General features: G+C 39.7%; 1 protein-coding gene across 7 annotated transcripts in view; it reads right to left on the bottom strand.

Annotated features, from left to right (window-relative positions):
• The window catches only part of KDM4C (lysine demethylase 4C), a 230,819-nt gene that overhangs the window by 83,923 nt on the left and 129,867 nt on the right, over positions 1-17,029 (bottom strand). For all 7 annotated transcript variants that reach the window (XM_087886203.1, XM_060690502.2, XM_087886199.1 and 4 more), the window contains 3 exons: positions 12,178-12,368; positions 3,285-3,523; positions 1,823-2,136 (listed from right to left, as the gene is read on the bottom strand). In XM_087886203.1, coding sequence (XP_087742329.1) covers positions 1,823-2,136; positions 3,285-3,523; positions 12,178-12,368 — 744 coding nt within the window. The remainder of the gene's footprint in view (positions 1-1,822; positions 2,137-3,284; positions 3,524-12,177; positions 12,369-17,029) is intronic.

Below are 17,029 nucleotides of genomic sequence, written 5' to 3'. Positions count from 1 at the left end.
GCTTTCATGATGGATATTTTTGGGGAATACTCATGACCAGTTGCAAAAGGTTGCCTCAGTTTTGATCATAATACAATAAGGTGGAAAAGAAAAATCATGGTTTTGGTATCATGGTTAGCAGACAGCACATATCTTCCAATTATAATGCCAATTCAATTTAGTTTATTAGTCTTCAAGAAGAAAAATAGAAATGACTTTTGCCATCACAAAGTGGAAAAAGGATTGGGAACACTTGAAGATAAATTTAGAATATATTATTCTAGCAAATGAGAACATTTAAAAATACAATTTCTACTATGTTATCAACTGGAAAGTTAAAAGGGTCTTGGCACCTCACATTGAGAAGCATTATTTGGGATAATGGATATTTAAAATTTCTCTAAGATATTATGATCTGCCCATTCCTAATTAAGATGGGATACAGGAATGGGAAATCATGTTCTTTTAATTGAGGCTATTCTACATTGTTAGCACCCACTGTTAGAATTTCAGCAATATCTGAAAACACACTACTTTTTCAGAGAAGAAATAACTATTCTCTAATTTTAATCTTGATAGTAGCAATACAGGTAGTCCTTGACTTACAAGCATAATTGAGCCCATAATTATGGTCATAAGTCATGACGGTTGTAAAGCGGGTCATCATATGACTGCATTTGATTTGATGATCTTTTTGTGATAGTAGATATGCAAACATAGTACTCATAAAGCAAATGCCATGGTTGTTAAATGAACACCATGGTTGTTAAGAAAACTAATTGTTCACTATAAGACATTTTTTGGCGGAAATCAAAAGTAAATGCTGGTTTCCAAAAAAAATCATAAATTGTGGTCATGTGATTGTGGGTCACTGTAAATGTAGGTCCTGCCTAGCATCCAAAGGGTAGTCATGTGATGATTCATGTTGTTTTTTCCAGAAAACACTTGATAGAGACCAGAATATAATCTATTAGTAACTTACAGCCATCATATACTTCTAAGGTGCTGGGATAGCCAAGTCTGTATGCTACTCTGAAGAGTTGTCAGCTTAATGCATTACACAGCTGGTTTTATGATTAAAGAATATAGTGGAGTCACGAAACAAAGCAAAGTATTTGTGCAGGTATGTGAAACACATCTGTATAAATTCCTTGGTAGACAGACACAGCATACAAACTTATTAGAAAATATTCAGCAACCCACTTAAGAATAACAAAAAGTACCCAAGCAAATGAATTAAATGTAAGTTGAAATGCAAAATTTCACTATTGAGGAAATGTTTATTAGCACATTATATTATGACAGAAGGACTGACTTTGGGATTGTTAAATCTCATCCCTTTATAAAAGAAAAATCAGTTCATTATTTATGTTGGTAAAAGGGAAAAATGCTGCCTTATTTTTGGGTTTAAAATATACCTACCCCTTTCTCAGGAATCCTGGCAATCCAAAACTCTGCAAGTGCCAAAAGCAAATCTAGTCGCAAGTTATTATTTCTTGAAGTTTCATTCAAATGGGAAAAAATACTTAATAGAAACTAATATGCTATAAACAATTATAAAGGCACTAGTTCAAATCCTTGCCATAACCATACACAAATATACAAAACTATAGCCACAGGTTATTCCATTATCTCATTCTTACACATAGCTCATAATTGCAACATAATGCTGATCTACATGCAGTTGTTGCAAGCATTATTAATGTATCTTAAAACAATTTGTAAAAGGAGATATGCCTTATTATAACAGAAAATTGTTAGAAACCAATTGGGGAATTTTATTATTCTTTCTAACTAAATACTAGGTTTTCTCTCACATTCTCTCATATTTCCTCATTCTTACCGTTGATATTTCCCCAGGTTCCAGACCACTTTTATTGCTTTCAGCGTCACTAATCTCATCCTCTTCTGTGGATACACTACTAATTTCTTCTTTCTCAAAGCTCTCCATGTCAGAAGCAGCATCCTCAGGAGTTTGCCTTGAAATATTTGAAGCTTTTAAAACATCTTGATTGCAGGCAGGATATGAAAGCAAAGCCACTTTAGATTCTTCAGAACAATTATGTACAAGGTCAGAGACTTCTTTCTCTTCCTTTTCTGATTTTACATTATGCATTTCAGGAACTTGATCAAGTTGTGAGCTTGAAGGGGAATGATCTAAATAAAATTCACCATCAAGACAAAATAGACACTAACAGTTCTTATTCATTTCATTATTATACAGAAAATATATCTGCAGACAATTTGAGTTTAGTGACAGATAATTGATTGATTTCAACATCAAATATTTTTAACAGTTTTAAATTGAATGAAGTTGTTTCTTCTTTGTTAGATTTTGGAGAAATGGATTTGTTAACCAAAATATTTTTTGTATGTATTTATTGGAACTAGGGTCATTCTACAGGCAAAAAAAATGCATCCTGTATTGAATACTGTACTGTAATGAAAACATATTTTCATAATGAATACTATAATAAAAACACGTTTTCTAGTATCACTTCTTTTTATAGTCCACAATATATTTTGTCCACTGTTATGAACAGTGTCTCTACCTATTTTATCAAGTTTTTTGGAGACATTAGTATTCTTGCAAGGAGAGACTCAATGAAGATTACATCTTCCATTATAATATAAAAATTATAAGATTCTCAGTCTTCCATGAACAAAATTAGTCTTTTCAACTTTCAAGGAAGGAAGTTTTAAATCCAACTCTATGTTTTTAAACTATTTTATTAGCTTAGCACAATTCAATTTTAAACCTTGGTAAATAGTTACAGAACAAGCCTAGGCATTACATCTTTAATAGTAATATAAATGAGGAAGGAGCCTTCTACTTACTAAGAGAAACCAGCCCGTAATTCCAGTAGTTTTGTGCCATGTAAAAATATGTTTATATGGAACATTGTGAAAATCTATACATAGGTACTTTATTTGAAGGCCCTTTTTGCAATTGAATCCTTTCCTAAAGATAATTTATATATTAGTAGTTTTTATTTTCCATGTTATTGTCCACTCCTGAGCTGTTAGGAAATCATGAGATAAAGCTGAAACTTAAGAGCGCTTAGCAAGAGTTGGCTTCTGAACTATTATTGCTTTATTGGGACAATGTTCTATTATTTTTTATTATTGACAAATATTACAAAGTTACTAAGCATAACATAAATGATCATGATTGTGTAATATCACTGCAGAAATAAAGAAGCATAATGGAACAGAATAGGGTATAAATTCCCACTTGCAGATTTATAAAATCACAATATCAACTATCTGCAAATTATATGGAAAATAAATACCATTTATCTCACCTAGTATCTTTTTGTTATCCAATAAATTTTGATCTATATGCATCCTGCTTGGGACTTGTTCTTCCCCAGAAGGCACTCCTGTGTCTCCTAGCTTTACTTTTTGTGATGGTTTGTCTTTGACCTTGAAGTAATCTGTAGCTGGTTCAGTAGCTGTGATTTCTGTACCAACCACTATGGTTGATGGCTTCTTGTCTTCAGGAGTTTTAAGCTTTTTTGATCGTGATCGGGTATGCTGGAAGCTGTTATAAGAGATACTGCTGTCAAAATGGAATGTCTGGCTTGAGTAAGATAAAATATCTACCAATAGAAATGTTCTTTCTGCTTACTTTAAGAAATGGAAAAAATGACATTTTTTCATCTTTTTGTGTAGAGATAGTGTTTACAATTTATTAAGCAAGAGATTAACAATAGGCTGAATTTAACCTTTTAATCTGTCATTACTACACTTTAAAACTAGCATTAAACTAAAATGACCTCAAGTAACCCTGCTGAAGCAAGTTCCAAAGTTGATTACTTGGTTCAGCATTATTTAGAATATGACAGTACTTCTAATCACATTCTATCAATCTTTAGCAATGATGCTCAGTCACAAAATGTGGAAGACATTTTGACAATTTATTCTTCTGTAGCATTTAACAGAAAATAGTTTTTTTACCTGTCAAAGTACAACTTCAGCAACAGCTAATTGAACTGAATTATAAGTAGTCCTAGATGTACAACCACAATTGATCCAAAAATTTCCATTGCTAAGCAAGACAGTTGATAAGTGAGTTTTGCTCCACTATTGCATCTTTCTTGACACAATTGTTAAGTGAATCACTGTAGTTGTTAAGATATTGATATCATTGTTGAGTGAATCAGCCTTCTCTATTGACTTTGCTTGTCAGAAGCTCACAAAAGGTGATCACATGACCCCAGGACACTGCAACCATCATAAATACACACCAGCTGACTAATAGTTAAAGCAAACTGTAAACTAGCAAAAAATAAAAAGGTAGGCGTGGAGGAGACTATACCTGGGGATAAATTGAAATAAAGTTGTGAACCAGTTAAAAATAGGGGTAGGAGTGGAGGAAAGCATTGCTGGAAGGCAACCATCTGCGTTGTGAACCAGTTTTACATTAGATTTAGGAGGAGTAAAGGAGAAGGTTGGTATGCAGTTAAAATTATACTGTGAACCAGCCAAAATAATTAAGGTAAGGAGTGGAGGAAGTATTGCTGGAAAGCAGCTGATTAAGATGTGAACCACCTTAAAAATAAACCTAGGAGGAAGTGGAAGACACATTATTGGAGAACAGTAATTGAACTGTGAACCAGTTAAATAAATGGAGAAAGGAATATTGTAAATTATAAGTGGGAAATAGATATTTAAACCATGAATCACTTAAACAGCTCATCTAATAGAATTTGAGAATAAATTTGAAGTATTAAGGTAAAATATTTTGGAAGTAATAAAATATAGAAAGAAACGTTGATTTATTTCAAAATGATTTTAAGAGAGGAGGAAAATGTTTTTTGTCAAGGATTGGATATCTGTTGTCATTTAAGAGAGATAAAATATAGTTTTGAGGCAATGGATCTTAGGATTGAGGAATATATATGAAATATTAATTGTTAAAATGATAAAGATTTAGAACGGTGTTTATTGTTTAGAATTTTGGGTGTTATAGTAGAATGATAAATGTTTAGAATAAGAATTTTGTCTTTTTTTTAATTTTAATTTTTTTTTTCTTCTTAAAGATTTTAAAATTTGGAACAAAATTGATAGAGGGAATGTGAATAATTGTACTTATTTTAAGCCGGACCAAACCCCTGCTCTAAAAAGATGTATTTTATGTTTTATGCTAAAAAAATAAAAAAAAATGGAAAAATAAATAAATGAATACACGCCAGCTGCCAAGTGCCTGAATTTTGACCACCTGACTACAGGGCTGCTATGATGGTTGTAAGTATGAAAATGGTCATAAGTCACTTTTTTCAGTGCCATTGTAACGTCTAACAGTTACTAAACAAATGGTTGTAACTCAAGCACTACCTGTACACAGATTGAGAATTTGTTTCTATAGTAGAAACTACAAGACTGCATTATATAGGCTTTTAGAAAGTATATTTAGCTATTAAGATTATACACAATCAACAAAAGATAGACAATATGACTGATGCTCTTTCAAATTCTAATGCATTTTATTGCACTTTAATTATTAGCAAACTACTTCTATCTGAGAATGAATTCCCATTTTTTGACACATGCTGCTAAAATGGACTACTACTTAACAACAAGAAAGTTTCCTATTTTTAGAAAAAAAATGGAAATAGGTCTCTGTCTGAGAGCCAACTTAATTTTACCCAACGTTTTTCACTTGTGCATGATAAATGGCTCCAGAAAATGTATCTGAGTGCTGAAGCATGTGAAGAGTGTCTTCCAGAACAATTCCAATATATCTGAAACTAAAAAACTCTGCCATCTTAAAGTAAGAATTTCAAAGCTGTATTATATTTTGCCATTGTTCGTTTAAATAAACCAAATACTATGGTTATTTCTTCTCAATCGGCTAAGTCTAATAAATACATTTTTAAAAATCTACATAATTTCCCTTTAGCTGTAGTATGATTTATAATTTTCAATGATGCATGAAGGCACTGTTGAAGCTGATGGTGCCTATTTGTCTAGCAATGCTATATAACCGTGATGGCGAACCTATGGCACGCGTGCCCAAAGTTGCACGTGGAGCCATGTCACCTGACATGTGTGGTGTTGCCCATTCTGGGTTTCTGGCACACATGCGCACGCAATGATCAACTGGCCTTTGTGTGTGCAGCAGTGCCAAAAACCAGAAGAGCTGGTCTTCCGTTTTCCGCCGTGAGCATGTGCGCCGGCCAGCTGACTGGCGCGTGTGCATGCGTGGCAGTAACTGAAAAACATGCTGGCCGGTACGCATGCACATGCCGGAAACCATAAGTACCTTACCCAGCATGCTCCTCTTCCTGGTTGCGGCCCTGACGAGTGTGAAGTGCTTCTCTTTTTGATACTTGGTGCTGTGCATGCGTGCACTCCCTTTTTGGCACTCAGTGCCGAAAAGGTTTCCCATCACTGCTGTATAACATGGTCATGACTTGCCCTTTAAAAATCTATTGCACAAATCGTTTGTCACAATTATGATTTCCATTTTTACATAAGTACCTTAAATTAAGCGGTATTAACATAAATGATTGCAACACAAATATTATCACTTTTTTTTCTTTGACCTAAGGTTTCTATATTCATGGGATTCTGTCTGAAAATTATTCCCAAGAGTAAAATTATAATATTTTTCTGTGACATATTAGAGCAAAGGTGAAAATGAATATTTTATTTTCATTTTGGAGATGAACATCTCTTGCTGTATTTTCACTTGTGTGAGAACCATTAATTAAGCAGCACAAAAATGCAACCACCAGTTTAGCATAGTGGATAACTACAATCCATATACACATCTGATAAAACTTTCAACATAATTACTACAATATATCCATTTTTAATTTTAACTTGGCTATCCAGAGAAATAAATATAGGTTCTACTGACAAGAAAATAATTTATCTGCCAAGTACAAATTGCAGTTGTATAATAAATATGCCAAACACTGTAGAAAAACAAAAGTAACTAAACAATTATATGACCTACATATGAAAAACCAAAGCTTATCAGGTTGTAAATGTAAATATGCATATGTATTAATAATTAGACATGACATGTTTGTTTAAAGTGTAATATCCTGTAAGAATTATCATTTTTGGAGAGAAGATTTGGAGAGAAGGTAATCAATAAAAAAGAAGAGACCAAGTATCTGTTAGAGAAATCAAGCAATGATTAGGCAATGATGCAATCATTTGCTACATTGGAATGAGAATAGGAAACTTTTAAATAACATTCCCAGGTTTGATATAAGAAATAATTCAATTTTTTATCAGATTTGGAGATCAGTTAAAACAAAACTCGGTCAATATTTATTTTGGAAATTTGGGGTGAAGGAAATAATCTTAATAAATTCAGCCCTATTGAAAAAGATGTATGATCATCAAAAGTTTTATTAATCAAATAACAATCCTCAAATTATTCCTCCAATTTTTATAAGTCTAAGGAACTGTGGTTTCTCAAATATATTTTTCTGATTGTTCTCTTGTTTCAGTCAAAATATCATTCTGAGACATAATGTAGGCACAGTTCATATTTCCCATCATAGTGCTACATAATGGAGAGAAGGGACTATATAATTGTTTGATCTTTCATCAACACTGGCATGGGGACTATTGTCTAGAATATATGAAGGATATTAGATAAGAAACTGGACTTTCCCTAACTGTGGGGAGGACTACTTAAATCTGAATGGGGGCTGGTACATGGCTCCATCCCATCAGCTGAGAGGGCTGGGCTCAGCTAAACCACCGTGAGAGGGTGGCTCTGATGTCAGGGCCCCTGGGGGCTGAACTGGGATGATATTAAATTTTCTTGCATCTGCCAGCAGAGGGGACTTGACCATCGGACCAACCGCCGTGAGAAGGCGGATTTTGGACCTGAGCCCCAGGTGCTGTGCTGTCTGCATTGGTTCATCGCTGCCATCTCACCACAAGAGGGGGTCGATTGGTTGATCGGACCACCGTGAGAGGGTGGTTGGATCTATTCCCCCCCCCCTTGGACTGTGGTCGACCTGGAACCTGACTTTGTCCTCTGTTGTGAGGGGACAGTGGACCTGGTCTTGTGAAAATGCTTTTGAGACTCCCATTCCATGTCTCTCCCCTGGACCTTTTATATGGACCCCTAGGATATGGTTGCTCCCATCCTCTGTGGTCAAGATGTATTCCGCAGCGGAGCTTCTTGGTCTGCGAGACTCCCCCGTCTCGCAGGCTTGGCCCTCCACTCTATCGAGGGCCTACCTTGATGACGGGCTTTGGAACCCCGAGAGGTGGCATGCCGCAAAGAGGGGGTTGTGGGATTTTTTAAAATTGTCTTTTTGTAATCTTTTAAAGGGTTTAGGGCAGGGGTGGGGAGGGAGGGGCATAGGTCAGGCTCGATACAGGGGCATGGAACGGAAGGCGGGGAGCGGGGTGTGGAGGAGCTCAGTGCTGATAGGGTGGAGGGTGATTCTATCAGGACCGTGGTTGGGAGGGGCAGATATGGCGGGAGTAGGGGGCCACATCAGGTGGTGGGGGCACACACCCGCTATCTCCAAGCGGTGGCATGCCTCGGCTCCCATGACTCTTCTCATTCCCCCAGCTGTCCAGAGTTTCAGAGCCCAGGCCTTAGACTGATGCTGTGCAACGCCAGGTCCGTGGTTAATAAGCCCCCCCTCATTTGTGAGCTAATACAGGAGGGGAGTGCGGACCTGGCAGGTATTACAGAGACCTGGTTGGGCCAGGAGGGGGGGTCCCCCTCGTAGAGATGTGCCCACCAGGTTTCCGCGCATTCCATCAGCCAAGGGCCCAGGGCAGGGGTGGGGGGGTGGCGGTCGTTATAAAGGAAGGTCTTGATCCAAGGGAGGCCACTGTACCTCAGATAGCTGGATGTGAGTCTCTCCTGGTGAAGTGGGGCCATGGGATGCAAGTGGGCCTGCTGATCGCGTACCTGGCTCCCTGCCACGTGACAGCGGCCCTGCCCGAGCTTCTCAATGTTATTGCCGGAGTGGCGGTTGATACCCCCAGACTTTTGGTCATGGGGGATTTCAACCTGCCGTCTGCCGGTGAGGCATCTGGGATGGCTTGGGAGTTTATGGCTTCCATGACAGCCATGGACCTGATACAATTAATTCATGGCCCCACTCACGTGGGAGGACACACTCTGGACTTGGTTTTTATCTCTGGTCAGTGGCTGAGTGGTCTGGATATAGGGGATATAGTTACTGAACCCCTGTCATGGTCGGACCATTCTCTCCTGAGGCTGGACTTTTTGACCACTGCACCCCACTGCAGGGAGGCAGAACCGATCAGGTGGTTCTGCCCCAGGCACCTGATGGATCCTGATAGGTTCCAGAGGGAGCTTGGGCCAGTTCCTGAAACTCTGGCTCACGACTCGGCTGAAGACCTGGTGGCTGCCTGGGATAGGACGGCTGCCGGTGCTCTAGACCGCGTCGTGCCTTTGCGGCCTCTGACCCGACGCCGAACCTGCCCGGCCCCTTGGTTCTCCGAGGAGCTGAGGGACATGAAGCGCCGGAAAAGACACCTAGAGAGTGGTTGGAGGGCTAGTCGCTCCGAATCCAACCGAACACTAGTTAGGTCTCATATTAAGACCTATCTAGTGGCGATAAAAGTGGCAAAGCATAACCACTTTTCCACTCTTATTGCATCGGCAGATAATCACCCAGCCGCCTTGTTTAGGGTGACTTGCTCCCTCCTACATCAGAGAGCGCAGGAAGACCCCTTGCAAGGGCAGGCTGAGGATTTTGCACAGTATCTGCACAATAAAATCGCTCAGATTCGGGAAGGATTGGACTCTGACTGGGTAGATCCTGGCGGGGTGACTGAGGCTGGTCTTGAGAATGTTATCTGGGACGAGTTCGACCCTGTGACTCCTGAGGACATGGACAGGATCCTGGGGAGGTTAAATGCAACTACATGTTTATTGGACCCGTGCCCCTCCTGGCTGGTACTGGCCACCCAGGAGGTAACACGAGGCTGGCTCCAGAGGATTATAAATACTTCTTTGAGAGAGGGTTTCTTGCCTCCCGCCTTGAAAGAGGCGGTGGTGAGGCCCCTCCTCAAGAAGCCTTCTCTGGATCTGGCCGTTTTGGCAAACTACCGTCCGGTCTCCAACCTTCGCTTTATTGCGAAGGTTGTGGAGAGTGTGGTTGCACGACAGCTCCCACAGTACCTGGATGAAACCGTCAATCTAGATCCGTGCCAGTCCGGCTTCAGGCCTGGGTACAGCACGGAGACGGCATTGGTCGCATTGGTGGATGATCTCTGGAGGGCTCGGGACAGGGGTTGTTCCTCTGTTCTGGTCCTGTTAGACTTCTCAGCGGCTTTTGATACCATCGACCATGGTATCATGCTGCGCCAGCTGGAGGGATTGGGGGGGAGGCACCGTGTTGCGGTGGTTCTCCTCCTATCTCTCTGACCAGTCGCAGTCTGTGTTGGCAGGGGGGCAGAGGTCGACCTCGAGGCACCTTGCTTGCGGGGTGCCGCAAGGGTCGGTCCTCTCGCCGCTCCTGTTCAACATTTATGTGAAGCCGCTGGGTGAGATCATCCGTGGTTTTGGGGTGCGATGCCATCTGTACGCTGATGACACTCAGCTGTACATTTCCACTCCAGACCACCCCAATGATGCCCTCGAAGTGATGTCCCAGTGTCTGGAGGCCGTGCGGGTCTGGATGGGGAGGAACAGGCTTCGACTCAACCCTTCCAAGACCGAGTGGCTGTGGATGCCGGCGTCCTGATATAGCCAGCTGGTGCCATCGCTGGCTATTGGGGGCAAGTCACTGACCCCCACAGAGGGGGCTCGCAACTTGGGTGTCCTCCTGGATACACGGCTGTCTTTAGAAGAGCATATGACGGCCGTGGCCAGGGGAGCTTTTTATCAGGTTCGCCTGATACGCCAGTTGCGCCCCTTTCTGGATCGGGACTCCCTGTGCACGGTCACTCATACCCTAGTCACGTCATGCCTGGACTACTGCAACGCTCTCTACATGGGACTCCCCTTGAGGAGCACCCGGAGGCTCCAGCTGGTGCAGAATGCGGCCGCGCGGGTGATTATGGGAGTGACGTGGCGCTCCCACATAACACCTCTCCTGCGCGAGCTGCATTGGCTCCTGGTGGTCTTCCAGGTGCGCTTTAAGGTGTTGGTTCTCATCTTTAAAGTGCTCCATGGCTTAGGGCCAGGGTGACTTACGAGACTGCCTGCTGCTACCGATAACCTCCCACCGGCCAATTCGCTCGCACAGAGAGGGCCTCCTCAGGGTGCCGTCGGTCAGGCAATGTCGGCTGGCGGCCCCCAGGGGGAGAGCCTTCTCTGTGGGGGCACCCGCCCTATGGAATGAGCTGCCTCCTGGAATACAATTGATCCCGGACCTCCGGACCTTCCGTAAAGCCCTGAAAACGTTTTTATTCCACCAAGCCGGCCTAGCCTAAATGGTTTTTAATTGGGATTTTAAATTTTATGGATTTGGGGGTTTTAAATTGGGAAGCTAATGATTTAATTCTTTTTAATTATCTTAACTTTTGTATTTGTATGTTTTTTTAATTTTGGCTGTTCACCGCCCTGAGTCCCCTCTGGGAGAAGGGCGGTATACAAATTAAATTAATAAATAAATAATAAATAGAAAGGGGGTATACTTTAATATAAATGCATAAACTGTGAAAAAAATATTAGGCAAGTAGAAGAGAAAATTATGTATTTTTATCTTGGGAGAAAACATCAAAATAAATATTGGGTGTTAAAATAATGTTTACTTATTAAAATATGTTTATTTGATCACATAATAGGTATACATACGTAGGGGGGGTGTAGGTGTGTTGTTGGTGAAAAGTATTGTTTAGAAAATTTTCCTGTTTTGTTCTTTTTTATGCCTTGAAATTAGCCCTGATTCCAGTGATTGCTGGACAAGTCAGTGCAGTTTTTTTGGCAACATTTTCAGAATACCTCCATAAAGAGAAAAAGTCTAAATATTATATTAATGCTCAGACCTCCAAACATTAAATTTTCAGTAATGCTTTCTTGCTCAATTTTTCAAAATCAATATATGTATTCAGTAAGTATGTCCATGATGAAATATGACCTTTTGGCTCCCAAAATCACCGTTAAATTTAACGAGACACAAATTAACTATGACTAAAATAAAATAAAAGACTTCTAAAAACAATATCTGAAACATGAAAGCATATATTTTAAGTTTAACTATAAATAGTGGAAAACATTATTACCACCTGGAACATCTCTTCGTTTTCTTTCTTCTCTGCAACCAGGCCTTTACCTCAGGTGTGGTTTCAGGGGTGGGCTTTGTATGATCAATATTATATAAATCTTTTCCTTGTTTCCACAGTTGGTATCTATCTGGCTGAAATTTTCTCACAAAGATGTCCATTGATATTGTCACCATGTCTTTTCTACAGGTACACTAGAAAAGAAATTAATTGGGTATGTTAAAACAAGCTCATATATAAAGGATAAACTACAGTAAATAAAACCATAGAAGTAATATACAGAATTCTCTGAATAGTAGGCAGTCTTTTAGTACAAAAGCTCCAACAAATGGTAGAATCAATTAAAAGGAGTTATAACGCCAAACCTCAGGTTACAACATTGGGACAGGGATTGCTGTTGCTAAGTGATGTAGTTATAAAGGGTGATGTTACATTTAAGGCACTGCTTAGCAATGGCAATCCTAGCAGTCCCAGCTGCATCATAATTCACAGACTATGTGGGTTCTTAAACAGGAACAAGAGTCCGGTTTAAGGAATGAAGGGGAATGTGGGTGTTATGGGGAAGGCTGGGAGGAGCTACCCACCACCAGGGGAGTGCTGTAGGCAGGTTCACACCAATGGTGAAATGTAAAATTTGTTACTACCGGTTCTGTGGGTGTGGCTTGATGGTGGTGGAGGTAATGTGACTGGGTGGGCATGGCCAACTTTTTTTTTTTTTTTAACTTTTAAAAGCATTTTTTCTACAACCTCTTCAGCCGAAGAGGTTGTAAAAAATGCTTTTAAAGACCTCTGATGATCAGGCAACTTAGCTGGGATCGTCAGAGGCTTTTAAAAGCATTTTTTTCTGCAACCTCTTTGGCTGAAGAGGTTGTAGAAAAAATGCTTTTAAAAGCTGAGCCACGCGATGATCAGAGGCTTTTTTTTTTACTTTTAAAAGCATTTTTTCGGCCGAAGAGGTTGTAGAAAAAATGCTTTTAAAAGCCTCTGATGATCCCAGCTGAGCCGCACAATCGTCAGAGGCTTTTTTTTTCTTTTTACTTTTAAAAGCATTTTTTCGGCTGAAGAGGTTGTAGAAAAAATGCTTTTAAAAGTTAAAAAAACAGCCTCTGATAATTGGGTGGCTCAGCTGGGCTTGGGGGGGCGCAGGGATTTTTGCTACCAGTTCTCCAAACCACCCGCCGCCATCACTACCGGATTGGGCGATCCGGTCCAAACCGGGAGCATTTCACCCCTGGTCCACACTATAGTGTTTGGACAAGTGCTTGTTATGGAGTGTGGGCAGGAGGGTGGGGAGGTACAAAGTGGAGCCATCAGGAGAAAAAGCAGTGGAAGTGATTTATGGAAGCAACTTTTCTAGTGTCAGAAGCCATTAGCAAAAATCACAAATGGTGATCATGTGATTGCAGCTTGCTGTAAACCAATAGGTTTGCAGATGTAGTTCGAAGTGCTATTTTTAACCTATAAAAATCTACTTCTAAGTATCTTCAGGATTACCTCAAGGTAAAACTAACCTGACATGTAAACAGAAGAAAAACTAGCTGTAAGAATGGCTTCAAGTTAAATAAACAGTATTTCTAAGCATATGGAATTTCAGTCTTAATGTATTAAAGCGCTATGCTTCAGAATCATTTTTTCAGATGCTTTGCACTGCTTCTTTGTCACATATTCCGATGAGTTTCTGGAGCTCTTTTCAGACATAAGCACTGATTGCATCACATAATGAAATTAATGATATTGTAGAGAAATGTGAGATAAAGTTAACGAAGGAATACAAAAACCGCTTGCAGAACCATTAAGAGATAATAAAAGAGAATGTAAACGACAACATAGTCTTACGAAAGGGGGGGACATAAGAAAGAGACTCTGCATTTTTTCTACATGGTTATACGAACCAGCAGGGGGAAAAAAACTCTGACAGGTTTTCAAGATTCTGTTACTGTACCCTACAACAACAGTTCCCATCATTCTTATGCTGTTTTCTGACCTTTCCTGACAGATATATTCATGCTGCCACAAATTAAATTTATTTTGGCATAATAGTATTTCTTCACACATCTTTTTTGCACTGACCAAATTAATCTATTAAGGAAATTAAAACATACAGTTATTTTCATTATAAAAAGATACTTCGTTTAAGTCAAATATGTCCTCTTAAATTGAAAAAGAGGATTGAAATAACTTTTGCCATTTTTTTCCTCTTTTGCTATTTATTTATTTATTTCATTCTTTGCTATTGATGTTCAAGGGAACTTAAGAAGCACATGGTAAGTGATCCTGGGAGCAGCAGATGGAAAGAGGAACTGGCCAAGGGGCCCCCTTCTTCTTCCACGATCAAGTCTCGACTACTGTTCTGAATATTAAACATACACTAACTTTATTGCTCTTGGAGGAGGAGCACATGAGAGATAGTTCACAGAAGAATCACAGTTTCTTCCCAACCTTCCCAATCACATGCCTCTAACTTCAAGATACAATGGTATCGGGCATGAAAAACAATTTTGTAAATATTTTAAAGGATTAAAATATGTGCTCCAAATGTTTCTGGAATTTGAGATAGGATGAATACTAAAGCCACTATTAATTCATTGATGAAATATGTCCCTTCTGAAATAATATCCAGAGGTTTCTAGTCTTCAGAAAGCAAATTGTTTATATAAAAGTATAATAGACAATATAAGAGACAAAGGAGAGTCATAGTTTAAAATGTAAGATTCATTGTTAGCATTTCTCTTTTTATGGTAAATGCTGGACAGATGGGGCATTAAGCAACTTAATGGAAGAGGAAGCAGTGACTAGCCACTATAGAGAATTAGAATAGGCTTACCGTTTCTTGCTTGGATGTGATATGTGAGGGCAGCAGTGGTACAGTGGGAATGGGCAGCAATAGCCAGAAGTATTTCACAGCTAGGAAGCTAAATTGGCAACCATGCAGCAAGACTGATGCATTGAAATCTGCCATTTCACAGTGCCAGAATGTAGCTTTACCAGTTGCACCATTTGGTTTTTGCTGATTGCCTACCAGATCGTGGTAGATATCCAGTCCCTAACCCTACATTTGCTAATGTAGAAGAGATTTGAAATTGTTTTTTCCTATCTGGGAGAAACATGGTGGTCTTGCCTGACCAGCATCAAGAAGGTCTCAGACACTTGGGGTGCAACAGTTCTATAGCACTGTGACCAGAGATGTGGCAGAAAATAGCTGGTGTGAGGGGAGCAAATTTGGGTCAAGGAACTAGTCGTTATTGATCCAGGCCCCATGGCTACTCTGGCAATTTGTCTTCTTTTCTTATCCCAAGTTCCTGCTTGCCGATTTTGTTTCACCAGACTTTTTTTTTTTATTCTGGACCATGAAAGATTTACAATCTGTTGGGCAGGGTGAGGTTAATTGATTGGATTCCACAACCATGAGAGCTGGTGGCATCAAGAGGCAGAGAAAAATATGGTGGGAATCTGTGAGCTGGATGCTCTTAGGAGTAATGGTCAGTCCCACTAGCTAGCCTTCAGCATTGAGCCTTCATATCAACTGCTGGATCCTTGATGGCCCTGGGCTAATATATAATAACATGACTCTAATCCTGAATTTGATCATGAATTAGGGAGCTGACCTGGCATGTACAAATGACTTCAGTTTGCATCTAATATACCCAATTTCTTCTGAAGAAGTAAGCAGGATCTTTGGGATTATTAACCTAACCATTTGTTTAGCTGTGAAGGAAGTTATTGTATGCCCCGTCCATAAAAAGCTGTCACTGGATCCAATAGTTCTGGATTACTTTTGTCCAGTCTACAAAAGTTTATTGAGTAGATGGTGAAATGGCAGCTTTAAAGAGTCCTGGAGGAAGTAAACTTTCAATCCAGGTTCAGAACTAGGATACAATATAGAGATGGCATTGGTTGCACTTGTAGATAATCTCTGAGCTGTGATGGCACAGTGGTTAGAATGCAATATCACAGGCTATTTCTGCTGACTGCCAGCAGAAGTCTCACCAGCTCAAGGTTGACTTAGCCTTCCATCCTTCCAAGGTCGGTAAATGATTACCCAGATTGTTGGGGACAATATGCTGACTTTGTAAACCGCTTAGAGAGGGCTGTAAATTACTATGAAGTGGTATATAAGTGCTATTGCTATTGCTATATCTGCTTGGGATGCATTGGTGCAAATGTTTGGCTCCTTTTCATCTTTCAGCTTCTTTCAAAGCCATTGACCATGGGGCAATGTGTGGTGATAGTTCTTTTCCCTTCTCTGTGGCTAGTTCAAGTTGGTGGAGGGGTAGGGGTTTTTTGTTTGTTTGTTGTTGTTTTGTTTGGAGAGGAGATCATCAATCACCAAGATCAAAAGAAGGATTACCTATCAATTTATCATGAAATTCACTAAGCTATTATGAAATTCACTCAGAAAATCTCCTCAGGTTCAGAACTGTTTGGAATAATACTTTAAAACATGGCAATTATAGGCATTTTTGAAAGACTTATTATTAAAAGACATATATTATTTGAGAAAGGAGAAGAAAATGGCATCACATAATAAAAACAAATATCTGAAACAAGGACTAGTTATGCAGTGCAAGTGACACATTGTTTCCTAAAACATATTTGGAGATGAGAATTCTCTCAGGAAAGTTCTGAAGAAGTACCGTATTTTTCGGAATATAAGACGCATCTTTTCCCCCCAAAAAAGAGGGTGAAAATCTGGGTGCGTCTTATACTCCGAATGTAGCCCCGCCCAGCTTCTCAAATGGAGGTTTCAGAGGCTGAAAAAAGCATCAGAAATGAAGCTTCAGAAAAAAAGCCTCCAAACAGAGCTTCAGAAGAAAAGCCTCCAGAGTTGCAGAAAAAAAGCCTCCCAACAGAGCTT

The sequence above is a fragment of the Pantherophis guttatus genome, chromosome 2, assembly GCF_059756535.1.
Source record: "Pantherophis guttatus breed Tessera chromosome 2, ASM5975653v1, whole genome shotgun sequence".
Classification (NCBI taxonomy): Eukaryota; Metazoa; Chordata; class Lepidosauria; order Squamata; family Colubridae; genus Pantherophis; species Pantherophis guttatus.
Note: the sequence above shows the minus strand (reverse complement) of the source record. Positions and strands in the feature narration are given on the sequence as shown.